Genomic DNA, 26,379 nt, shown 5'->3' on the forward strand with positions numbered 1-26,379 from the left:
ACAGTCTCATCGATCATCACTGACAGATGGATTCTGCTTTTGCAACAAAATCAGGTGCAGTACATAAAAGTATGACAGTTGCCTTCACCTCTTGGAGTGTGAAATTTAGTACAAGAGTCCGGGAAGTTCACTTACTTTTAGAAAATGCCAAAGCTTATGAGAAAATTCATCAGGGTAAGATAACTCGCTGTGAATTTAAAAGTTCATATGGTGTCATTTTAAGGGACCAAAGAACCAAAATCACACAAGTCATGGGTTTGATTTTCCGAAGTGGGCAAACCTGTTGGAAACAACTCGTCAAAGATTCCAACAATGACGATAAATTCCCTTTGGTCGAAACACTTGGCTCAAGGCTGAGCGACAGCCTTTCACCACTAAGAAGTTCTCTTCCCATAGGAAAACTAAAGTCCACAATCAAGGGAATGGTGGCCTTGAGCGGGGCAATGTCTCTTCCAAGACACCAATTACAGATGACTGACTACTTTGCCAGGTAGAATGCTGTGGATGACATGCGGAGGTACCCAGAAATCAGATTTGCAGTCTCAAAAATCCCTTGGAAGAGATTCTGAATAAACTCTAGTGAAGAGACAGGCAAGAGACAGCATGTGTGGAACCTCTTGACGTGTGACTGATGGAGAAATGCTGGCTAATCTGGTTGTGCTGTCTTAAGAAATGTCTGGATACCCTAATGCATGAGGCCACTTATCGTGTCTTTGTTTGAAACTTGTTGTATTAGGAGGAATGGGGGAAAGGAGTACTTGTCTTGCTTTTCTCAAGGCTGTTGGAACACATTCTCCAACAATGCTGAGAGGTTTGGAACTGGTGAGCAGTACACTTTCACCTTGTTCAGGCGAGTGTCAAACATATTGATGATCAAGGAACCGTTCCCTCTACTAGATGATTCAAAGACCATTCCGAGACAATTATCTTGCCTAGTCAAAACTTGGATTGTTTGATGTCACATTCCATTTCTCCAGAATGAAACAAGCAGAGATGTTTACTATGTGATGTCCATTGATTTATCTTGACAGCCAGCTGGCAAAAACCACGGGACACCGATCTAAATTGTTTATTGATGCGAGTCATTACGGTCAAGATGCTCAACACAATTGTGACCCTGGAGGGTGTCCATGAAGTGGAATATCTATATATGCTACTTCTAGTTTCAGGTAATTGATGTGAAACAATGTCCTCCTTCAACCATAGACCGGAGATGTAATGGTCTCTCAGATGTGCTTCCAACCCCTATCAGGACGTCTGAAAACGAGAGATAACCTGGAGGAGGAACCTACGAGAACCCATTCAATAGGTTCTCATTTCAAATGCACCAAAAGAGATCCTGCCAGACTTCCTCGGGAACTCGGACCAAGTGGAACTTCTCTAAAGAGGAGAGATGACTCGAGAGCTCTGTCACTGTCATGCTGGTAGAGCTTCGTCTAGGTATCACAAGAGTTTAATAGCCATGGCATGCACCCAGAAAGACCAGAGTGAACACTTGCAGTGCTGTAGACAGGCTGAAATAAGACTTAAAAATAGTCTCCTTTTGTAGAACAAATCTGATATTTTCTAGATTTCGGATGTGTGGATACTATACCTGAAAGTGCACATCCTTCAGGTCTTAAGGACAGCAGTAAGTCATTTCTTCTGATTGCTTGGTGGACTGTGCTGGGGGTGTCTCCATCTTAAATTGTCTGAAAGATATAAAAGTTCAAACGAGATAAGCATTCTGGAAGCAGTCTCCACTGCTGTTTTGCAAGTAGCTGTTGAGACTGCTTAGAGGATTCTGCTGTTTGGGGAAAGATTGTGGTTTTGCAGGTGGCTACCAACCTCTGTAGATGGAAACAAGGTTGGAGACTGTCAACTGTATCTCTTTTAAAAATGCAGTTGCCTCGGAGAAAAGCAAATTGGTGATACAAAAACTCAAGTGCCTTTGCCCAACCCAACAAATTCTTTGTATTCTAAGGATTCTTGAACACAGCAAAATAGCACTGTTTCTGACCAGTGATTCAGCCAAGAGAATGCTTGCAAGGCTGACATAAAGACTATTTCAAAGTAAAGAATTTCAGCTGCAGACTGCCGAGACAGTTTTTCACTCGAGACCCCGGGGGTCAAGAATACAATGTTGGGATCCCGAAGCAAAGGATTGGGATGTGCCCCTTCATGCACAAAAAGTCTTTTCTGTTTAGAGAGCACCAGCTGAAGAGCTTTGACGACCTCGTCGCCTTGAGGGAGTCCTTGGGAGCAGATGTCTGCTACTTGATCTTCTGGATACCATTTTCTGCTTGACGTGGCCAGGTGAACTTTAACCTCTGTCTGGAAATGTGAGATAACAGAAGTCTTCCTCCTTATGTTTGGTAACCCCCAGGACATCCAGAAAGTTTAACTTCTTGTCTGGTTCTGCTGTCAGAACTTCTAATAGTGCTACCCAGGAAGGGTCGAGGGAATCCTCCCCCGCAGTGGGAGTCCGAGGGGTGCTCAATTATATTGGCTTATCATCAACGTCTTGCCTAGACCTTTCACTCAGCAATGGAATGGCAGCAACATCCAGCTTGATGACGGTTCTTGCACTGTTCCAGAATATCTTTCAGTTGCCTCCCCAAGATATACTGTATGTGGGAACAGGAGAAAAGGACTGTGACAAACAATGACCATGCCAAGATAACTCTGGCAGAAGAAAGGTCAGAGCAATGACTAATAAATGAAACTGGAGGCTCAACATCCTCCTCTTCTGAAGTAGGGTTAAGGTGAATCGGGATCAGACAGTACTGTACTCCCCGTGAAAATGCTCATTCTTGGACGCAGTCGTAACACGAGAATCTGGCAAACTCGCGTTAAGATGCTGATGGAATCGGGAGTTTGAGGTTCCACGTACTGAGTCCATCTTTAAGTACAATCTTAAGGGACTACCCTAGGAAATAGAGGAGAAATGATCATGTCTCATTACAGAATGCTGTTATGGAACCACTGCTGGCTTCATAGGGATTGGAACAATGCTGGTTCTCTTTAAGAGTTGATCTAGGAGGTGGAGTCCTGTGCTTAACTTGCAGCACCCTGTCTTCCTCCAATAGGACAAGTGGAGATGCATTACGTACTTTAGAAGGTATTGCATAATCCACCCTTGCAGGACAAGCATATATAGGCTCCTAGATTGGGGGATACACATCGGAAGGGCCCACGAGGGGCTCCACTAAACTGCGGATTGGCGGACATATCACTGACTTGAGGTATGACGGACACAGCGCTGGCATGTGGGATGGTCGACAAACCACTGATTTGACTTATGGCAGACACGTCTTGTGCTCTACTGAGTAGGATAGAGGCAGATATGCTTCTGTGACTAACTTCTTGTTAATGATGGCTTTCTACTCTCTTACTGGGACTTCAGTCTCAGGATGAAATCATGTGAATGAATGCAACGATTATCCCTCACCTGAAACACTAGGCATAAAGGCATTGAAGATGATTTCATTGATTTAACTTGATCATCCTGAAGTCGAAGCCCACAAGGCGTAAGAGGGAGAAAAGACTCTGTAGCACGAATTGGAGAAGAATAGATATTAAGAAAGGTGATGGAACGGTGTTAGACGAGGTTAGTGATGGAGCGTGTCAAGACGTAGGTTGACGCTCTGGAGTATACTCTTGCATACGTTCAAAGAAAACACTCTGTGTGACACTCTGGAGAATGGTCAACAAACCTGAAAGGCAAACCCAAAGGTTTATAACCTAGAACTCGCTTTGAGATCCCAAGTCAGAAACAGAGAGCGGGTCGTAAGAGTCCAGAGCATTGAAAGGTGGAAATATTGATGGCGCATGCCGCTTCTGACCCGGCATGCTGCAAGCATGAAAGAAGTAATGAGAGGATCAGCCTCCAACGTAGCATCTTCTAACTCTCAATGGAGAGCAGATGACTCCATATCTTCAGGATAAAAAGGTGGGACAGAGCAGAAAAAAGACCCGATTTGGTGGAGTTTTGACTCCAATCTTCTCAGAGGGGTAGACGTCTTTTCTCCACCCTCAGATTTAATGCTCATCACTGATGCATCAAAGAATCCATGGGGCTCAACATCTACTTTATAGGGCCTTGGGACTGTGGTCCGACTCGGATCAGCTTCACCATATACCGTAAACCTCCTAGAGTTGACAAAGACATTTCTTGCTCTTCAATATTTCTAACAGCTTCTTTCAGGGCACTCAGTAGTGTTGACGTGTGACAACACGACCGTCGTGTATACCTAAACAAACAGGTATTATTTCATGGCAACTTTACCAGCTAGATGTAGAAATTCTGCGATGGACAGAGGATAACGTGATCTCCCCATCAGCCCGGTTCATACTAGGCAAGAAAAACATCATGGCAGACATTCGAAGCAGGAAGACTCGGATACTGCAGTTGGATCTGAGTGGTCTTTGAATCCTCGGACAGCGATTGATTGAATTGAAGTTCTCTGGCATCCTGCCTCGGACAGCGAACAAAGTAATGACTTAATGGGTGCTTTATCCTAAGTAAAGGACGAAGGTTTGTAATTGTGCTGGAACAAAGTTTGATTTAATACATGAGAGCATATCAAAGTTGATATTGTGTACCCTAGAGTGTTAAACATATACTGGAGGGGAAAGGAAATTGGAGCGAAGGTGAGAGGCAATTATTTTAAGCTTTAATGATGGACATCCTTGGGTAAGATTCATTAAAATAATAGAATTAAACTGGGTTTAATCTAATGTTGCAGAATTCCCATTCAGATGCCCTAAATTCCAAATATTCCTGTACAGTACATACTAGATACAACAATTTGAGACCAAGCGCAATAACCCGACTGGAATAGGACAAGTACAGATATGGGCCCCAATATATAATAAATTTCCATGAACAAAAGGTACACACGACTAGGTCTTTCTGCTATGATATTTGCGAGACTAGTACTGCAAATGCATGATCACTTGTCCTATCCGTTGTTGGAAGTTTCCTTCATGAGCCAGACGTTGTATTGGGAAAAGTCCATCATGATATGAGGGAAAGAATAAAGATGAGACATCCTCGGCTGTTTTTATTGGGGATTTTTTTACTATTACTGTATAAATTAGTTTAAAAAAAACAAGAGTACCCTTCCTAAATTGTCATAAGTATTGCCAATAGGATTTGCCCGGGTATGGGATATAGTGGCCTCAGTGTACCATGACTCCTCCCGCCCCGTCATTTTAGACTTATACTTCACCTACTGTATGGGCCTGTTTCCTTTCTTTCTCTTCCTACCCAATTACTTTTAGCTTCTACTTCATTCACATTTCATAAGCTAGGTTTTGCCCCCAGTTACTCCACGACATTCAATCGCCTCCACAACCCAAGTTCTATACATACATCCAACCAAAGGATTTGTTACTGAATAAGGCAAAAATTACAGGAAGGTAAAGTTCAAGAATTGGGCCAACTATGTGGGATGAGACGAAAGAGAATCAAGGGAAAGAAAAAGGCATCCAACAACGCAGATAGGACTGAAGGGACACTATAAAGAACCTTCAATACCAGCTATAGAGTACCATGCAAGGAACAATGAAAGTGTTACTCTGTTGAGGAGGGTGATTTTAGAACATGCCTCTTTCTTTGATTGCCCAAACTCAAAAGTTTTCTTGTTCTAAGGTTCTTTCATAGCTTGACCAAGACCAAACACTATACCCTGATTTGCTGATCATATATGACTTGGATTTGTTCCCCCCGGTCCCCTATCCACAGTAACAGTATCCATGGTTGTTAAATGCTTCCTAACCTAAGTGGATGGTTATAACCTAATCATCCTCAACCCTTTAGCTGGTCGGAACTAGCTTGGCTCAACTCCTGCTGACTATTTCAACAGCACCCACTTTTTAGCCTTTTTTTTTTCCTTTCATTCCTGCTTCCTCTCTTATCTAGCTGTGCAAATTGGTGCAAAATGGCCTACCTAGTCCAGTGCTGAACCATATGTCCCAGATTTATAAATTCAATCCAAACCTGCAGACTACAGTACTGTACATTCAATCATATCCCTTGGTAATGTCCCTGATACTCTTTATCATTTAAAGCCTTTATCTCACATTTGAAATAGAACCATAGATATTTCAAATAATAGCTATTTTACACTGCTGAAGATTTCAAGAATAAAGCCAAGCAAACTATGGGGCAAGTGTCAGGAGAGGCACTTCTGAATGCAGCTCTCTGGCTAGTTAGCCACCTGTAATGAGGCAGCTTGAATTCAAGAACTGTTCTTACATTGATCAGATATACAAAGGCAACTGTAAAACAATATTCAAACATTATATGATCTCCAAAAATTTGCTGCTTCAAATAATTTAGATTTATCCTGGTTTTCAAAAAAAGCTTTTTACTGCACAGATACAACATGCATGCAACCAAAATTATACATAAATAGATGGACACTTACCATAACAAATAATAAGAGACACTCCTTCACAGATTTATCACATAGGGTGCTGTCTCTTCTCTTTCTTTGCTAACTTCTTTTCTTTACGTTGTAAGTACTTGCTTACTTTGTTTCCTTTTTTCAACTCGTCAAATTGCATAGTCTTCATCAATAACTTTTTATCTTTATTCTTCATATATCTGGGTTTTTTGCCTTGTTTTAGTGCTTCTCTTTGATGCTTCTTTTCAATCATGGTCACTGCTCTTTCTTGTTCTCGCCTAAGGCTTTCTCGCTGTTGGTTTTCCATTCTTTGTATTGTTTTTTTAAGCTTTTCCTTTTTAACTGGATTAGTCTCTTCTTGCAGTCCATTCTTCAAGATTTCTAGTTCTTTTTTCCTGGTGTCTTTAAGAAATTTATAACGTTCACCCCACAAATCCAACTGCAGATTGCCTGATAAATCATCAAATCTTGGATCTCGAACGATTTTCTTTCTGGATTTTTTTCCCGGTTGCATGAAGTTCATGGGTGGAGCCCTCTTCCGCATCAGGGGCATTTCACTGGGACGATTTTTATTCAGCCGCTTAAAAGACTTTTTCTCATTTGATTCGGGTTTCTCAGACTTTGGGACTTTCAATACTTTTTCTTTGAATGCTTTCATGCCTATTTCTTCTTGAAGTTTTAAAAGTTCTTCCATGGTCATACCACTATAATCTTTATCCTCTTCAACGAGATTTTCATCACTTTCATCATCACCTTGTTCATAATCACTTTCACTTCCAGAGATTTCTGATTCTGATTCATCGTTAGTGAATTCATCTAAACCAGTATGTTTTCTTTTCAAAGCCTGTTTTAAATCTTTCGATTCATATAGTTCTTCACCACTATCAGTGTCTGGGTCAAATGTTGTGGCCCTATTGCTTCTTTCGTGCTTCAACTTGCCTTTTTCAAAATTTTCAGTCTCTGATGTGGATTCATCACTGCTGTCATTGCTACCAACATTATCAAAAACTATGTGTTTATTCTTGGCAGCTTTTGTTGGCAAAGAGTGAAGTCCCCGAGTCTTATTGAATCTAGCTGAAGTATCTCCCCACATTTCATCAACAAGGTATAAACTAAAGAAAAAAAGAAACCTTTAGTGTATAGTGCAGAACAAGTCTTTCATATTTGCATTATTGAAATCTAAATGGTTTAAAGAACTAAGTATTGCTCATTAATGGATAAAACTGGACATACGCTCTTTTTAATACTAAATTTTTTAATACAATTTGTATTTTTCCTAGCTATACAAACCTGAGTTATTTATGTATGGTTTACTTCTATGTCGATTTTCTAAGACAAGAAAAAAAGAAAAAGGTGCCTAATTGGTAATGAATCTTCTATGGATTTGGTCAGTCTATGGGAAGAGCAAATAAAAGAATGACCCCCAGTCCCGGGTGTAGCGGGATGCTAAGAAATCTCCTGTTTCACAAGAATTAATGAAGAATAGAACGGAATTAAGAACATATATCTGACAGTTGGTAGTGAAGTTTTGGGACATGCAGTTACAAGGAGAAAACCATAGATATCAAATGATACTTGGGATACTATAAAAAGGAGACAGACGGAAATTGATTGTTGAAAGTTTTCAAGGAAGTAATGATAATTACAAGGTAGAGCATGCTAAGTATTCCAGTATTGATAGTGAGGTCAAAAGAAAAGCCAGGAATGACTGGAGAGAATATTTAGACAGGAAATAAGATGATGCTGACAAAGCTATGAATTCAGGGAGTAGCTATGGTGTAAGAATTGCTCATAGAATTATTAATGATATCTGGCTTGGTGCAAAGAAGAAACATATACTGTACCTATCAAAAAGAGAGATGGATCTGTTATAACAACAGAAGATGAAGAAAGGCAACGTTGGATGGAACACTGTAATGAGCTCATGAATAAGACATATGAAGGGTATAATTTGATTGATATATCTGTAGCTGAGGAAAACCTTGATGTGCCCATGAATATTATTAAAAAACTCAAGATATGGAAAGCCCCTGGATACGATGGAATAACTGCTGAGATGATTTTGGCCGAAAAGGAAGCAACTCCCAGAATATTTACAAGATTATTTTGTAGAATGTGGCATGAAGAGGCTAAACCTGATGAATGGGAGCTAGGAGGGTTGATGAAAATGGCAAAAAAAAAAGAAAAAAAAAAATCTGACATTGCAAAAATCACAGAGGCATCACACTTACGTCCATTATCATTAAAATATAGTATGCTCATTCTAAAGAGACTAGAGAGAAATATTGATGAAAAGCTGAGAGATGAACAAGCAGGATTTTGAAAAGGTACAAGTTGTACTGACTAAATTTTCATTTTAGGACATGTTGTACAGCAATGTGTAGAATATAGAAATCCACTTTTGATGGCATTCATGGACCATGAAAAAGCCTTTGATAGAGTGCACTTAATAATTTTGTGGAGAGTTCTGCATTATTATGGAGTTCCTCTTAAATATGTGAATTTGATTGAGTCTGTTCATGAGCATAGCAAGGACAAAGTTAAAGGAGTCCTATCAAATGAATTTCCAGTTAGTTAACAGTGGAGTACTCAAAGGGAATGTGTTGTCACCTATGTTGTTTATCCTCCTCATGGATTTTGTAATGCATAGGACAGTTGGGGATGGCCGAGAAGGATTGGTAACAGAAAATTAGCGGACCTAGAGTATATTAATGATGCTGTCCTTATTAGCAAAATGCCACAAGACTTGCAAAGCTTGCTCAACAGAATGTATGAAATATCACATGAGGTTCGGCTCAGGAAGATTCTGCAATTCCGGGCAAAACAACTGACAAGCTTTTAGTTGCCTGCCATCTATTGAGAAGTGAGAAGAAGGGGCTGATCTCTTTACGTAATTCCTGACTGCTCTTGCAGTTCAGAGTAACAGAATATCCAGATCTTCAGTTACCTCTTTGAGACACAAGATACTGAAAGAGTCAATTAGAGTTGGATTTTTTGTTTTAGCCAGGAACTCAAGAATAAAAGAGGACAATTCTCTCTAACCAATAGAATGTGAAGTAAGATAAGATAGGCCATGTAATTCGCTTACTTTCTTGGCTGAGGATATGGCAGAAAGGAAGACTGTCTTTAGGGCAAGATGCCTGTCTAGAGCTTTATTTAAGGGTTTGTAAGAAGCCATTTATTATTATTATTATTATTATTATTATTATTATTATCATCATTATTATTATTATTAGCTAAGTTACAACCCTAGTTGGAAAAGCAAGATGCTATAAGCCCAAGGGCTAACACGGATAGCAAAACTTGTACTTCCTGCCAGAACATAGTAGCAATGAGGTAATGTTTAATTGTGAGGGAAGCAAGCTACGGCAAAGCAAAAACCAATAAACCATAAGCTCAATTAAGTAAGGAGGCATTTGTAATAAGATGAACACAGCTACAAACAACTCCATAGAAAATGGGATGGAAAATAATGTTTTCTGTGTCCTGGAATCTGGCAAACAAAACCTCCAGTTTTTGGATCGTGTTTTAATACTATTACTCTGTTTTGATTACAGTGGCTTTTTCTTTATTGCGATGACTTTTTTTGATAACTGGTGAAAGCAATAAAGTTTAAAAGTTAACTTAAATATCATACAATTAGACTGGTACATGGTATATATATTTAAAGGAACTCAGACTCAGAATGTAATTGATAATGATACCAAGCGTAAGGCCATATCCTTTCCGTTATGGTAGTCAGCCAACCATAACTCGAAAACTATGAATTTCCATCACTAATTATTATCAGGTATGTTAAAAAACACCATAAAATACATTGAAATACAGTCTTATTCTTTACCAACCGTTTATTGTACTGTTCTATAATTTTTTGAAAAACTTCCAAAATAACTAGGTTTAGGTATTGGACAGAAACCTCCAAATTTGCCTTTTCTTAAAGAAAACTTGTTTCGCTAAATATTAAGGCATCATAAATTAACAACCGGTATTACTGTACTGTATTACAGGGCAATGTAACCTAGGGAAAAAACTACTTTCTTCTGTAGAAAAAATTCCGCTCTCTTCCAACATGACACTCGTTCCCACCGATTTACCTATCTATTTCTTAATTCCAATTAAAATGGCCAAGTAAAGTGGTAACGTGTTTGCCTAGCATTCGCATGGCAGCAGATCGATCCCCGCCCGAGAGCGAACGTTTAAGCTGTTTACTGGGGATGCCACTGCTATGATAGGGCACCAGAGTGGGGGGTTGGGCTTGCCCGGTGTGACGGTCTGAACGATCCCCCGGTCTCAGAATTCTCCTTGACATTGTATAATGGTTATTTTCCGCCATTAGCTCGCATGGAAATAAAACATCAAGTTCGTATATACTGGCAAGCGGTAATGTTGAGCTGCGCACGATAACATTACAGGAAAATAAACCATCAACCTCGTATGCACTGGCAAACGGTAATGTTCGCGCATGCGCAGATTATCAAGGAGAATTCTGAGACCGGGGGATCGTTCAGACCATCACACCGGCTGACGTTCAGGTTCAGGTTCCGGGGTGAGGCATAGCCTTTACAACGGCGCCTCTAACGCTTATCTTCTTGTACTGTTTTGTCTTTTCTTCCACATTATGTTTAATACTTCTTTTTTATTTTCTATATTTGTTTCACTAAATAAAAATAATCCCACTATTTTCTTTGGGTCTTCCTCGTATGGTTGTTGTAGCTCAATTACTTTATTCCTTTCTTTTCTATATTCCTGGCAAAATAACAAAAAATGTATCAAATCTTCCTCCTCATTTTCACAAAAATTACAGTTTACATTCCCTCCATTGTGTCTATTTACAATATTTAGTTTTAACGTATTAGTTCTTGCTCTAAAAAATATCACTGAAGCAAATGTATTGTCATAAATTAACTCTTCTTTAATTTCTTTCTTCCACGTTCTATATATTTCTAGGCTCACTTTACTTTCTATTTCTTCTTTCCACTCTTCAGTATCCCACTTTCTGGTTTCCGTTTTTATTTCTGCCTTGTTCATTCTTCTTATTTGTCTTATACCTAAACTTAAATCTTCCAAATACTTTGCAGGTTGTTTCCACCATCTTCCTTCTTTTTCTTGAATATCCTGGATAATTATTTTCAGTATTTCCTTCTTTCCATTCAGGGTACGATTTAAGTACTGCAGCTTCCCATCCATCACCCTTGTTTTCATAGAAGATGCACCTATCTCCCCTCTTAGAGCAGTATTAGCTGTGCTTTTAGTGGCACCTAAAATCTTCCTATATACCCCATTCTCTATTCTTTGTAGTTTCTCTATTTCAGTGTCTGTTAGGTTTATAACATTTGTTCCATACAAAATAGATGGTAAAGCAATACTTTTCCAGAACGTTTTTCCTATCATCACTTTATTGCAACTTTTCTCTATAACTGTATATGTTAGATTAGCTAATTTTTGTGCCTTTTCTATCATTACCCTTTTCTGAGTTTTAAATATATTCCTACTATTGTCTAGCTTTATTCCTAAGTATGTCAAACTTTCTACTACTTTGATTCCCTCTATGTTATCTGGCTTTTCTTTCATATTGTAAATCATAATATTACTCTTCTCTTTATTAATTTCCAACCCACATTTTTTACTAGTTTCTACTAATATCTGAATGTTACGCTTTGCCTTATGAATATCCTGTGCAATTATTAAGGCATCATCTGCAAAAAATAATGATTCTATCTTTATTAACTGATTTCTGAAACCGTTTCCTTCCTCTTCTATTTTCTTCATGATAATATACGTAATCAGTTTAAAAAGTGAAGTTGATCCTGTGCAACCTTGTTTAATTCCACTTGTAACTTCCATTTCTTGTTCTATACCTTCTCCTAAGTCAATGCCCGTAGTATCTCCTTGATAAATATTTGCAATTGCACTTATGATTTTGGTGTTAATTTTATATTCTTTTAAAACTTCTATTAATACCTCCCTTTTTACCGAGTCAAATGCTTTGCTAAAATCTATCGCAGTTACTATTAGAGGTTTCTTGTTACTATAGCTCTCTTCCACACAATACTGTAATATAAAGATATTGTCCTCTATCCTGCCTCCACCTGTAAATCCTGCTTGACATTCATTGTCTTCTTCATTCATTCTTATGTGGTTTTCTATTTCCTCTTTCACCATCATCATGAATATTTTATAAGAAATATTTAATAGAGCTATGGGTCTTAAGTCTTTTGCCATTGGCCTTCTTTTCTTTTCAATCATCTTTGTTCTTGACTTCTTCCACATATTTGGTTTTTCTTTTTCGTCCAACTCATTTTGATAACATTTCTGTAAGGTTTCAAGACATATTTTGCTTTTTCCTAGTGCCTTATATAGTTCGGGTTTTAGGCCATCTGGTCCTGCCGCTTTTTTTGCCTTTAATTTTCCCAGGCAATTCTTTACTTTTTCTGTTGTGATTTTTGGGTTTTTCATTGGTTTTATTTTTCCTTTTGTCACCATTACAAGGTCATAGTGTTCCCTAAGTATGTCCGGGATATTATATTCATCTATTCTTGTTGTGTCTTCCTGATGTGCTATTTCATTTTCATATTCTATCTGTTTTTCTTCATTCCAAACTGAGTCTATTCTATTTTCATGTTTACAATATATAGTTTTCCAGTACTTGATTAATTCCTCTTTTGTTTCTTCCTTATTTAGCCTATTTCCTTGTTCTCCATAAAGTTGTATAACTTTGCCATGGGCTTTCTGTCTGTTCCTTATTCTATCAATATTCTCCCAGAGTTTTTTATTTTTATCCATTTTTATTTCTTCTGTTACCTTTATTTCAAATCTAGTAATTTCCTTCTTTATCATTTCTTGCACTTCCCTCTTCTTTTGATCATATCTCTCTTCTAATACCTTTTTTACTTCGAAATTGGATTCATTTCTTTTCTTTCTGTTTAAATCCTTCCTTTCCTTTATGCCATTTCTTATTTCATCGTTCATCCAGGGTTGCTCATGTACCTTTTCTTCATCAAGAACTTTCCTTTTATATATTCTTGCCAATTTTTCTTCTGCAGCCTCTTTTATTATCAGATCCATTCCTTCTATTCTGTCTATTTGTCTATCTCTTACAATTTCCTCTACTCTTGTTGTATATTCTCTTAAACTATTTTCATCTGTCCTAAAGTATTTTACTTCCTCCCACCTTCCTTTATTAAAATTTTTGTTCTGTTCACTCATGAATTCCAGTTCTACAGTAATCAGATTATGATCTGAGATGTCAAAATTCAATTTTTCGTCGTCTATAATCATTTCCCTAAAGTGCTTATACATTTGTTCGTTTACTAGTACGTAGTCTATTACACTTTTTTGTTGCAATCTTTCCCATGTATATATACCTTTACATCTTAAATCTCCATTCAATAGGACTAACACATGGTCATTCATCCAATCGAGAATCATTTCCCCGTTCCTGTCTAAATTCTGGTAACCTAAAAATCCTACATGTCCGTTGAAATCCCCTAATATCATCAATGCCTCTTCTTCATTTAGATTTCTAATAATTCTTTCACATTCCTGTTTTATTATTTTATCCCTACTTTTGTCTTCTTCAGTATTCCCTGCTGAAAAATAAACCAACAATAATCTAAATGTATGCTTATAAGCATTACACTTAACATGCAATAGGTCTTTACTATTAGTTTCTATCTTTTCCAATTCTAGACTGTCACTATTTCTATAAAGTATCATCAAACCTCCTCCTTTTTTATCATCCATATTCCTCATATTTTCTACTTTTATAACACCCTTACTTAAATTTAATCTATCTAACTTTTGGTGTGTTTCTGTCAAGCAAAAAAGTTTATTTCTACTATTTAATTCCTTCTCAACTTCCATCAGTTTTTGTTTTGTTAAGCATTGTATGTTCAACAAGTAAATCTTAAAGTTTTCTTTAATTTTGTGTTTATATTCTTCTTCTTTCCTTAAAGTTCTTGCGTGTCTTCCTCGTTCCGACGAAAATTTTCCCTTCTGTGCAATTTTCCTTTTTTTATGAACCATCCATCTTCACCATTTTGTCTCTTTGTTTGTAATTCTTCCCTTAAGCACCTATCTTGCTCTCTCTCTCTCAACGTTAGATCTGGCGCTACAAAGATTCTATTTTCTCTTGTTTCTGGACAATTTCTAAGGTTCTTAGCCTTTCCTATAATTGTCCACTTCTCTCTTTCACTTTTCATTTTTACTAGTAATGGCCTAGGTTTATTTCTTTGGTTTCTAACCTCTTGGCTATCAGTTGGTCTATTACCTATTTCCAACCTACCTAACCTGACTGTTTCCACTACTTCAACTCCAGTTACCCCTATATTATCTTTGAACAGTCGCTCACACCTATCCTTATCCTTTCTTTGTTTTTCCTCTGTGCTTCCTTCCATGCATTCCTCGACATTATATTACCAGATTATTTTTCCTCTTTTCCTTTTCCATTATCTCTTTAACCTCTTCTCTAACTTCTTCCCTGATGGCTTCTATAGGCATATTAACTCGTCCTACTTGTGCCGAACCTATCGAGTCCTTTATTTCTAATATTGCTTGTTCCAGTACCTGCAGCCTATCCATTAGCCTATCATTAATCTCCTTCATCTTTTTAAACTCAACCTTCATATTCCTATATGTTCCCCTGCATTCTCTACAAAACCAAGAGAGACTTTTGTTATTCTGCAGCACTTTGTAATCTTCCCTGCTTATTTTAACACAACCATTGTGGAACCAAGACTCACAGTAATCACAGGCGATTCCATATTGTTTCTTGGTTACCTCTCTGTCGCACATGGCACAGTCAGCCGGTTCCCTTTCCATTTCTTCGTCTGATGAGGATTCTACTTCCTCGTTCCTCACCATCTTCACTTTCGGCTTCGTTCCGGTCTTGCCCTTATTTTCCATATTCGATTTTGAGCCCATAACACCTTAATGTCCTTAATTTTCTTCACTTAAATCAATAACATAATTGTTAGGCAATTGTTGTGCAATTGAATTAGTGAGCATCTATTCTGATGAAACTAGAACTGAAACCAGACACCTTTAACCTTTAGTCAATCTAAACATATGCCTACCATAGTCCTTTCAGTTTAGTCTCCCCCATAGGCTTAAAATACTTACCATATAATTAAATGAGTTGTTGTGGGTTAATATTATATTAGAAAATTAACCAAAATGAGAGTTTTCACTGGGATATACTATAATATACAGTAACTATACATTATCAAAGGGCAGGAAAAAACAAAAGTTTCAGATTAACGTGGTGTTTGCTAGTAGTAATTTACATATGATACTCTATAACGGCTCCCGAATCTCGCTGATTGTCAACATCATTGCTCGTTAAAGTTTAAGTGTTTAATTTCCAAACGGTACTTTGATTTATTTATATATATATATATATATATATATATATATATATATATATATATATATGTGTGTGTGTGTGTGTGTATGTGTGTGTGTGTGTAGAGCACTTCTCATTTTCAAATATATTACTAAATAGAACTTTAGAATTGTAAGACAACAGCTATCAATACACACTTATCCTGTTAGTATGACTGTTGCATGAAACTGAATTTTACCTTTGCTAGCATGAATGTTGCATGAAATTATATTTGCCTTTGTTACCATGACTGTTATAAGAACTATATTGGTCTGTGTTAGCATGAAATTAAATTTGTGTTTGTTAGCATGAAACTACATTGGTCTTTGTTAGCCTGAAAATGAATTTGCCCTTAATGTTTTACTACGCGTGCCCCCCATGTAGTTGTATCACTATTATGGAACTCAGATGTTGCCTTTGTTATCTCAGCATGTAATATATATATTTTACTGTGGATTTGTGCCATTCAGTGACAAGGTACAACTGAGAGAAACCGTGCAATTGCATGATGAATCAAAGGTTAAAAGACTGGACAAAAAGTATCAACAATTGAGATGAATTAGAAGGTTAAAAAGATGAGGCAGTTAGGTACTGAAGGAACACTGCAATATACTTATAAAACACATTGGTTTATTCTGTTATACATTTCCATAATGTAGTATTCTAAAGTTTGAAAAATATATATGTTCTGACAAAAGCAATGTAAAAGCTACCCTACCTGCATTTATCATGGATTTTTTTTTCCAACCCTTTTTAGTATGTGACCACCCTATCCACCTCGGTTATTATGTTGAAATTATCAAGATTGATCACTGCAACTCCGTCTATTACAACCTACCCAAAGTGTTACTTAAGAAATTACAAAATACAAACAGAGGAACAAGATTGATAAAAGGTGTCCCACACCGAGAAAGAATTACTGCACTCTTATACTAAATGAATTACAACAGGTGTGTAATGCAGAATAGAGTTTAAGATATGTGCAATGACCCCAAGTCATCAGAAACAGACGTCCGATAATATTTAAGAAAATTTTTACTCGAAAATATTTAAAGATTATTTCAAGTTACTGGAACCAAGATATAGGCTACCTCTACTTGTAGGTTCTAGAACTTTCAAATATGTGACTTGAAAATGTTAATGCTTTCAACTTCAAGATCCTGTAGTGCATTGCATTTCCTTGTGTGATAAGACCATGGAAGCACTCTTTAGAAAAAAATAAAGATGAAGACTTTCTTGATTTCTAAGTGCTTTGATGATGTATAGTAAACAGGGTGCCCTTTTGTGATATGATCAGGAAAACAGCCCTTGAAGTAAAGCAAGTTAAAGTAAATTTCTTTAGTTCTTTCATACTGCAGCCGAGAAACGCCGTGTCCCTGTGTGATGAAAAATGAAGATTTATTGAATAAAATTGTCCACAGCCTTATATGAGAGAAATTGATCTGGATAAGGCAACCCTTATAATGAAGACAATATTAAATATGTTCAATTTAAAAGCAAATTTCAGGGGAAAATATACAGACAATTTGTGTGACCTGTGTCAAGATGAAGATACTACTGGTCATTTTGTTTTGTTGCCCAAAATTAGGATAGTTAATGGAACTAGACATAAGTATAGGCACGTTGCAAAATCCTAGCAGGGATCTGGATGCATTTTAAGTAGGGCAATGCACACGAAAGAATGTAAAAAGTACAAACTGACCAGGTTGCCAAAACTGATGATAGGAAAAGATGTTATAATATCTGATTTCAAGGTAGAATGGGATAAAAGTAAAGATTGAGAATTTAATGATTAATTTATGTATGACACAGGAAAATTAAGCTTAATTGCAATAATAAGAATGATCTTAGAAGCTTTGCATCTATCTAGAAGACGATAGAGTGCCCGCAATTTTATTTTGCGGAGTGAGCATGAGAATAGTGTACAATCTAGAAAAATTTGTAAAAATAATAATGGAACAGTTTTAGTTATATATTAGTTTTTTATCTTGTCCATGTAGGCTCATGTCCCCATTATACATTGCATATATAGATATACAAATATATGTACAATATTGTATAGATATGTGAATAGAAGTATTTTTGTTTCTTTTTTTACTGCCATCTTGTACTATTATTGTAAGTCAAATTATAATTTTGTATATTTTGTAATGTACTCTCATATACCCTGAGAGGGGTCACTAGAGTTAATAAAAATCCTTAAATCCTAAATCCTTAAAGCATCACCGATTCCTAAATTCAAGAAGAAGTTTATGTTTATCTCCATCAGTATTATGCTTGAGGGCGAATGTCGTGGCTTTTCTGTCTAAAATATAGTGCCATTTAAACGAATATCTTTAGACTACTGTGGGAAGATGTACGGGTAAAGGGTTACCGTGACAGGTAAGGTTAAATATCGTACGGTGGCTTAATTACTTTGGAAATATAGGCTCTATTTGAAAACGTGAACTATTTTGTTAGCATTTGGCTCTTGAACTTGATAAAACGTTAATTCTCGACCAGTTCCTCCAGCAAGCATATAATATGGACATCAAGTAAATTAAACTCCCCCCCAACCTAACTTACAAGCCATGTTCTTACTTACCTAATGGGGCGGGGTGAGGCTGCGGCTAATGCCCCCCTGCTACCCCATTACACTCCTGTATTCATGGTGTATGTACGATAGCGGCCACCTTTATGTATTATTATGGCTAACTTAAAATACGGTAGTGTAAAGGGGTTCGTAGGGGAGCGTTCCCCCCCCCCCCGGCCCTGTTAGGTAAGTAGGTAAGGACACAGTTTGTAGGTTAGGTTAGGGGGAAAATTTAGGTTAGTTGTTGTCCATTTTTGATTAGTGTATGAGGAACTGACCGCTGATATACAAAGGCTCAGCCGTTATCATACTTACAGGTGGTCGCTATCATACACATACTCCAAGATGGGTTATAATGTATTTTTTGGTGTTTTGAACATTTTATATTAATGATTCGTGGCAAAAATCCATATTTACTTTAGTTATGCTGGGTCGACTACAATAGGTATCGTCATCAATTACATTTAAAATCATATTAATATTATTGTTATTATTATTATTATCATGATTATTATTATTATTATTATTATTATTTTATTATTATTACTACTTGCTAAGCCACAACCCTAGTTGGAAAAGCAGGATGCTATAAGCCCAGGCGCCCCAATGGGGAAAATAGCCCAGTGAGAAAAGGAAACAAGGAAAAATGAAATATTTTAAGAACAGTAATAACATTAGAATAAATATTTCCTATATCAACAATCAAAACTTTAACAATACAAGATAAATTAGATAAAAAAAAGTGTGCTCAAGTGTACCCTCTAGCAAGAGAACTCTAACCTAAGACAGTGGAAGACCATGGTGCACAGGTTTTAGCACTACCCAAGACTAGAGAACAAGGGTTTGATTTTGGGTCATTCTCGTAAAAGAGCTACTTACTGTAACTAAAGTCGCTCTTCTACCCTTACTAAGAGGAAAGTAGCCACTGAACAATTATAGTGCAGTAGTTAACCCCATGGGTAAAAAAAGAATTGTTTGGTAATCTCAGTGTTGTCAGGTGTATGAAAACAGAGGAGAATCTGTAAAGAATGTGCCAGGCTATTCTGTGTATGTGTAGGCAAAGGGAAAGTTAACCGTAACCAGAGAGAAGGATCCAATATAGTACTGTCTGGCCAGTCAAAGGACCCAGTAATTCTAGCGGTAGTATGTGTTTGTCTAATTATGATGATATTTAAATTAAATTTTTTAAACTTTGTTTTCCTCAGACATCGTCATAAAAAATGTTGAGCCCTTGATTCTATTCGAACAAGTAATTGTTCCGTAACCGAAATACAAACCACGCTATTTACATGGGGTATTACTTTCGGCGTAGCTGAAATGACGAGCCATTAGATTTTTAACGAGGGTTAACTACCCTCTCACTAGTTAGTGAGGGGGTAGGGGAGGGGTAGCTAGCTACCCCTCCGCCCTCACACAACGGTGAATTGATTCACTTCACTTTTGGCTCGGGTGATGATCAGACCTGTCTGTCTCACCCTCGCATTTTTGACAGCGTTAATTTTTTTGCTTTTTCTTACAGCACATGTGTTTGGAAGTTGGCCTCTCTCTATCATGCGGAAGTGCCCTGGACTTCCCGACCGCCCTTGTGGGACGTTCATGTCGGCGGTCGAGACGGACCCTCACACCTTGTGTCCGTCCTGCAGAGGTCAACGGTGTCATAGGTGTAAAACTTGTAGTGAGTGCAGGGAGTGGTCTACCTCCCAGTGGGAGAGGTTTTCCCGGTGACGTAAGAAGAAGTCTAAGCGTGACCTTTCTCCTTCAAGGGGTGCCTTGAAGAAGGAAGGTTCCAAAGACTCTTCTTCCGTTGCCCGAACCTCCTCCTAAGCTCCCACTCGATCGGTCTCTCGCGAGGGGCCGTCGAGTGGTAGTGTAGGCCTTCCTTTTGTTGACCAACCTCGGGGTTCGGGAGAGGGAGTTGCCTCCCATAGTGAGGCAGCTCCTCCTCCTCCTCCGGGGGAGGATATTGATGTTGATGACTCTGTTTCTAACAATGATCTTTTGCAGCTTTGGGCTTCCTTGGGGCTTAAGGGCTCACCCTCCAGGGAAGCCCTGTTTGACCTGATCCAGTTGGGTGCAGCTGTTAAACAGTCGCTGGTAATAACAGAGGTAGATCCTCTGTCTATTGTCGACGTTGTTGTGGCAGAGGCTTCCGACGGGTCCGGCCAAACCCCTGCTGTTGTTGCGGATGTTGCTGAAGGCTCAGTTCCCCCCTCCGAACATCCTTCGAGGGAGGAGCTGGGTCCAACGGTCTCTCCTGCGGGTGATTTTCCCCCTCGGGGGAGTTCACTGACGGAGACTCCTCTTCGGAGGACCGACGATGGTGTTGCTGCCCCTCGAGGTCGTCTTCGCCGTAAGGCTCGCCCTCCTCTTCGCCGTAGAGGCTTTCTTTCCATTTATAAGGGAGTTAGGAGGCGCCTCTTCGGTTCATCGCCTTCAACGTCCCCCCGCAGAGGAGCCTCCTCGACGTGAGCAGACCGTTGCAGCTGCATCGCTAGACCTCTCAGCTGATCGTTCGCGATCTCCCATGCCTGCCAGACCTGCTAGCCTTCCTTCTCCGTTCCTGGACGCAGATGCGCACTGGGCGCCAACTCACCCCGTTTTCCAACGGGCACCGGTCCCTTCGGGGCATAAGAGCTTATCTTTCAATGAGAATAAGTCCCTTAAGCGCCATGTTTTACCTGTGCGCTCGCTCGCAGTAGCACGCAAGTGCTCTCCTGCTGCGGACCCTTCGGACTCAACGCGCCAGCGATCTCCTGCAGCCATGTCTTCTCGCCGTAGATCTCCTGCTCTCCAGCGCTCGCCTGCGCGCTAGCGCGCCAGCGCTCGCCTGCGCGCCAGCGCTCGCCTGCGCGTCAGTGCTCGCCTGCGCGCCAGCGCTCGCCTGCTCGTCAGGGATCTCCTGTGCGGCAGCTCTCTCCTGCTCACCAGCGCACATCTGCGCGCCCTGTTCCTGCTGTGCGCCTTGCTCGCCCACATTCGCCTGAGCGTCCACTTGCCAGCGCACATCTGCGCGTCCTGGTCCCGATGCGCGCTAACGTTCGCCCGCGCGCCCACGATCTCCGGATCTGGATGCAGGCAAGGAGGTTATTCCTTTGCCCCCTCGCCGTCGATCCCCTGCGCGCCCGCAGACCTCGCCCACGCGCCAGCCTTCGCCTGCGCGCCATCACGCGCCCACGAGAAGTTTCCTGTGCAAGTTCGCGAGCGTTCGCCTTTGCGTACCACTACACCTTCTGGTCCTGCTGATATCTCCTGACCGCGCCACTACGCGCCAGCGATCTCCCGCACAGCCCGCGCGATCTTTTGCCTGCACGCAAGGGCTCTCCAACGCGCCCGCGCGCCCATACGTCAGATTGCCGAAGGTCTCCTACGAGCTAACTCGCCTGTGCGCAGTCGATCGCCTTCTCGCCCTACACGCCATCGCTCGCCAACGCGCCGTCGTTCTCCCGGCCGCCAGCGCTCACCCTTACAACCGTGCGCCCACTCGCCCGCGCGCCCACTCGCCCACTCGCCCACTTGCCCACGGACCCTATCGCCCCCGCGCTTTCATCTCCGTGCGCATGTGCGCCAACGTTCGCCCGCGCACGAACCCGCGATTCTACCATCGCGCGAGCGCCAGCGCGATCCCGACCGCAATTCCCGCCGGGTTTCGCAGCGCGGGCAACCTTGCGAGTCCTCTGGAGCGCGTACTTCCAGATCATCGTCGTCACGATCTCCACCTCGTAAGCGCAGAGCGACGCACTTGCAGGAGGAGGAAGAATCTTCAGAGAGGTCTAGGCAACACTCTTCTTCTTGTCAGGCAGGCCCTGTGGTGTCTACTCCTAAGGATCGCTCGATCCCCTTCCTTCCAGCAGGAGTCGCTGACACTGCGTCTGTCATCCGTCAGCCTTTGTTTGGGTCTCTGATTAAAGCGGTCGTCCAGGCTGTTAAGCCGGCTCTCGGTGATCTAGGCCTCAAACCAACGGCAGCCTCGTTTCCGCTGAAGAGAAGGAGAGGAGTGGACTTCGTGGTGACTTCTCCTAGGGTTAAACTGGCTCCCAAGAAGTCCGTCAGGAAGGCCCCTTCCCCCTCTCAGACGTTTTCTCCTTCTCCTGTGGACGAAGCCTTTCTGTCCTCAGGAGAGTCCAGCGAGGTGAGACATTCTCCCACGGCACCAATGGGAGGAACCCCACCTCGAGTAGGAGAATCGTCTCGTGTGGGAGCAGAGAGGAGCCCTCAGACTTCTTTACCGGAGTCCTGTATCTCTCCTAGGAGGGAGCCCAAGGACTCGAAGACCGTCCCTAAGTCTTCATCCCGGATTCGACCAGAGCCAGCAAGACCCCAGGAGAACGTCCACGTGTCCCCCAAGTAGAGCAGCTGGGGACAGGAGACTTTGCTGCCAGTCCACAAGGAGGAGAGCTGCATGAGTCGGAGCATGCCTTCTGGCAGGTCCTGAGTCTGATGAGGCAACTCAACAGGTTCGAGGACCCGGAGACCACCCCTCGCGAAGGCAAGGATACGGTTCTGGACCAAGTCTACGGCACTCAGAAACCCCCGAAGGCCAGTGCGGCTCTGCCCTGGTCCCAGGGGGTTAAGAGCGCCAGAGACGAGGTTGAGAGCCAGCTCTCCGAACTTGCCTCCTCCAGCCGTTCCTCTGCCTGTAACAAACTCCTCCCACCTCCTCGTGTATAACAGAGGAGGTACTTCGAGATCATGGGGGAGTCTTGTTTAGCTCTTCCTCTCCACCATTCTGTGGAAGAGCTTTCCAGGGAAATTTCTCTTGAGAAACTCTCCGCCTGGCAGGTGACATTCTCGGCTACAGAGATCTTGAGCCAGGAGAAAGTCGCAAAGTGTGCCATGCAGGCCACTTCGTGGCTGGATGTCTGGCTGGGGTCTCTGGGGATCCTGTTGCGATCCGAGGACTTGTCCAAGGAGAGCACCAGGAAGGCCATGGAGACTTTTCTCCTCTCGGGCACGCGCACCATCGAGTTTCTAGCTCACCAAGTTTCTAACTTGTGGGCAAACTCGATCTTGAAGCGTCGTGATGCGGTGACCGAGAGCTTCCATGCGAAGGTCCCAGCTGTGGATGTCTGCAGGCTCAGACACTCTTCCATCCTTGGAAAGAGCTTGTTTGAGCCCAAGGATGTGGAACGGACAGCTGAGAGGTGGAGGAAATCGAATCACGATTCTCTCCTCCAAAGGGCTCTTACATCCAGACCCTACAAGCCTCCAGCACCTCAACAACAACAGCCTCGTCAGTCTAGGACATCGAAACCGGCTCCAGCAGCAAAGGCAAAGGTGTCCAAACAGCACCCCTTTCCGGTCAAAGACAGGAAGAGCGGAAAGTCCTCCAGGGGAGGCAGGAATCCTAGAGGGAGCGGCCGAGGCCGCAAACGCTAGGATTGGCAATTCCCCTGCGTGTCCACCAGTGGGGGGATGCCTGCAGAGTTGCGCGTTCAGGTGGCAGCAACTAGGGGCCGATTCCTGGACGATCTCCGTGATCAGCCAAGGATATCGCGTCCTGTTCATAACATCTCTACCTCCCCTGACAGCGAATCCAGTGTCGTTGAACTCCTATGCCATGGGATCGGCAAAGGGCTAGCCCTTCAGGCAGAAGTCGAAACCATGCTCAAGAAGGATGCTCTCCAAGAGGTCGTCGACGGCTCCCCAGGCTTCTTCAGTCGACTTTCCTGTAAGGAAGACCTCTGGAGGCTGGAGACACGTCATCGACCTCTCAGCCCTGAACAAGTTTGTCAAATAAACTTCGTTCAGCATGGAGACAGCAGAGACGGTCAGACTTGCAGTGAGACCGCAAGACTTCATGTGCATACTGGATGTAAAGGACGCGTACTTCCAGATCCCAATCCATCCGTCTTCCAGGAAGTACTTGAGATTCAGCCTAGACAACAAGATCTACCAGTTCAAGGTGCTGTGTTTCGGTCTCTCCACAGCACCACAGGTGTTCACCAGAGTGTTGACCCTGATATCTTCGTGGGCACACAGGATCGGCATCCGTCTCCTTCGCTATCTTGACGACTGGGTGATCCTGGCAGACTCGGAGTCGACCCTTCTTCAACACCGAGACAAGCTTCTGGGACTTTGCCAAGATCTAGGGATCATGGTAAATCTCGAGAAGTCTTCTCTGCTTCATCTCAACGACTGGTATATCTAGGCATGATATTGGACACCAATCTCCACAAAGCCTTTCCATCAGACGACAGGATAGCAAGGCTGAGGAGGGTCGCAGAGCCTTTCCTCAGAAGGGAAGAGCTTCCAGCCCAATCTTGGTTACGTCTCCTAGGTCACCTGTCCTCCCTGGCCCGTCTAGTTCCAAACGGCCGCCTCAAGATGAGATCCCTGCAATGGCGGCTCAAGTCCTGGTGGAATCAAGGCTACGATTCCCCGGACGTTCTGGTCCCTATGGGGCCTGCGGAACGGACGGACCTGCAGTGGTGGTTGACCGACGAAAACCTTCGAAAGGGAGTGGATCTTCTCGTTCTCCCCCCGGATTTGATGCTGTTCTCGGAAGCGTCAAAAGAAGGGTGGGGGGCCCACGTTCTGAACCACAGGATCTCAGGCCTATGGTCAGAATCAGAAAAGTACCTCCACATCAATCTGCTAGAAATGAAGGCCATATATCTGGCCCTTCAACTGTTCCAACAGACCCTGGCGGGCCACTCTGTGGTGGTAATGAGCGACAACACCACAGTAGTGGCTTATATCAACAAGCAGGGAAGTATCTTTACACAACAGCTATCCCATCTTGCAGTAGAGATTTTGAGATGGGCCGAAGTCCACTCGATACCACTATCAGCTCGCTTCATTCCGGGCAAAAGGAATGTGCTCGCCGACAGTCTGAGCAGAGCGACGCAGATAGTGAGTACCGAGTGGTCTTTGGATCCTCAAGTAGCCAACAAAGTCCTGAATTTGTGGGGTTCCCCGACAGTAGATCTGTTCGCGACAGCCTTGAACTTCAAGCTGCCGCTGTACTGCTCCCCAGTCCCTGACCCCAAGGCACTCTTGCAAGATGCCTTCCAACAACGGTGGGACAACATCGACGTTTACGCCTTCCCACCGTTCTGTCTGATGAGAAGGGTGCTCAACAAAACCAGACTATCGGTCAACCTGTCAATGACTTTGATAGTTCCGCTATGGCATCATGCAGATTGGTTCCTGGACCTTCTGCAGCTCCTGACGGAACTCCCGAGAGAACTCCCCCCACGACACGAGCTACTCAGGCAACCACACTGCAACATCTTCCACAAAGCCGTAGCATCGCTTCGGCTTCACGCCTGGAGACTATCCAGCATCTCCTCACAGAGAGAGGCTTTTCGCAACAAGTTGCGGAGAGGATGTCTCGACACCTGCGAAAGTCATCTGCAGGGGTCTACCAGGCGAAGTGGAGAGTTTTCTGTGGTTGGTGTCGTGGGAGGGGTATATCTCCCCTTGATGCCACTATATCAGCAATTCCGGAGTTCCTTGTATATTTGCGGGAGGAAATGCGCCTTTCAGTCTCGGCGGTGAAAGGCTATCGCTCAGCCTTAAGCCTGGCCTTCAGGCTGAAAGGAATGGACATTTCTTCCTTGCTGGAACTTTCTTTGCTCATACGAAGCTACGAACTTACCTGCCCTCAGTCGGAAGTGAGACCTCCTCCATGGAACGTGGTTCGGGTTCTCAGGGCTCTTAAGAGACCTCCGTTTGAACCATTACGCCAGGCTTCTGATCGTCACCTGACTTGGAAGATGGTGTTCCTGCTCGCTCTGGCTTCAGCCAAGCGTGTCAGTGAACTTCATGGTCTCTCGTACGACGTCGCCCATTCAATGGGATGGGGGGAGGTAACGTTCAGGTTCGTCCTGAGTTTGTTGCTAAGACTGAAAATCCTGGAGTTCCGGACCCACGGTTCGACTCCTTCAGGATTTCGAGTCTTCGTTCTGTAACAGATGACCCAGACCATCTCCTACTATGCCCAGTAAGGAGTCTGAGACGTTATCTTAAAAGAACAGCTGCAGTTCGTCCTCGCGTGCAAGCCCTGTTTGTGAGCACAGGAAGGATGAAGA

At 42.0% G+C, this 26,379-nt stretch overlaps 2 protein-coding genes across 3 annotated transcripts in view; one reads left to right on the forward strand and one right to left on the reverse strand.

Moving 5' to 3' along the window:
- Positions 1-15,659, reverse strand: part of LOC137651347 (ribosomal RNA processing protein 36 homolog) — an 18,132-nt gene extending 2,473 nt beyond the window's left edge. The window contains exons 1-2 of the mRNA XM_068384641.1: positions 15,513-15,659; positions 6,414-7,504 (exon numbers count right to left, since the gene is read on the reverse strand). Of these exons, the coding sequence (XP_068240742.1) occupies positions 6,451-7,485 (1,035 nt within the window). The 5' untranslated portion in view covers positions 7,486-7,504; positions 15,513-15,659 and the 3' untranslated portion in view covers positions 6,414-6,450. The remainder of the gene's footprint in view (positions 1-6,413; positions 7,505-15,512) is intronic.
- Positions 15,660-18,028: 2,369 nt separating this feature from the next.
- The window catches only part of LOC137651348 (zinc finger protein 678-like), a 38,604-nt gene continuing 30,253 nt past the window's right edge, over positions 18,029-26,379 (forward strand). For both annotated transcript variants that reach the window (XM_068384643.1, XM_068384642.1), the window contains exon 1: positions 18,029-18,156. The gene's annotated coding sequence lies outside the window, so the exon portion shown is untranslated. The remainder of the gene's footprint in view (positions 18,157-26,379) is intronic.

Source organism: Palaemon carinicauda, chromosome 12, assembly GCF_036898095.1.
Source record: "Palaemon carinicauda isolate YSFRI2023 chromosome 12, ASM3689809v2, whole genome shotgun sequence".
NCBI classification, from domain to species: domain Eukaryota; kingdom Metazoa; phylum Arthropoda; class Malacostraca; order Decapoda; family Palaemonidae; genus Palaemon; species Palaemon carinicauda.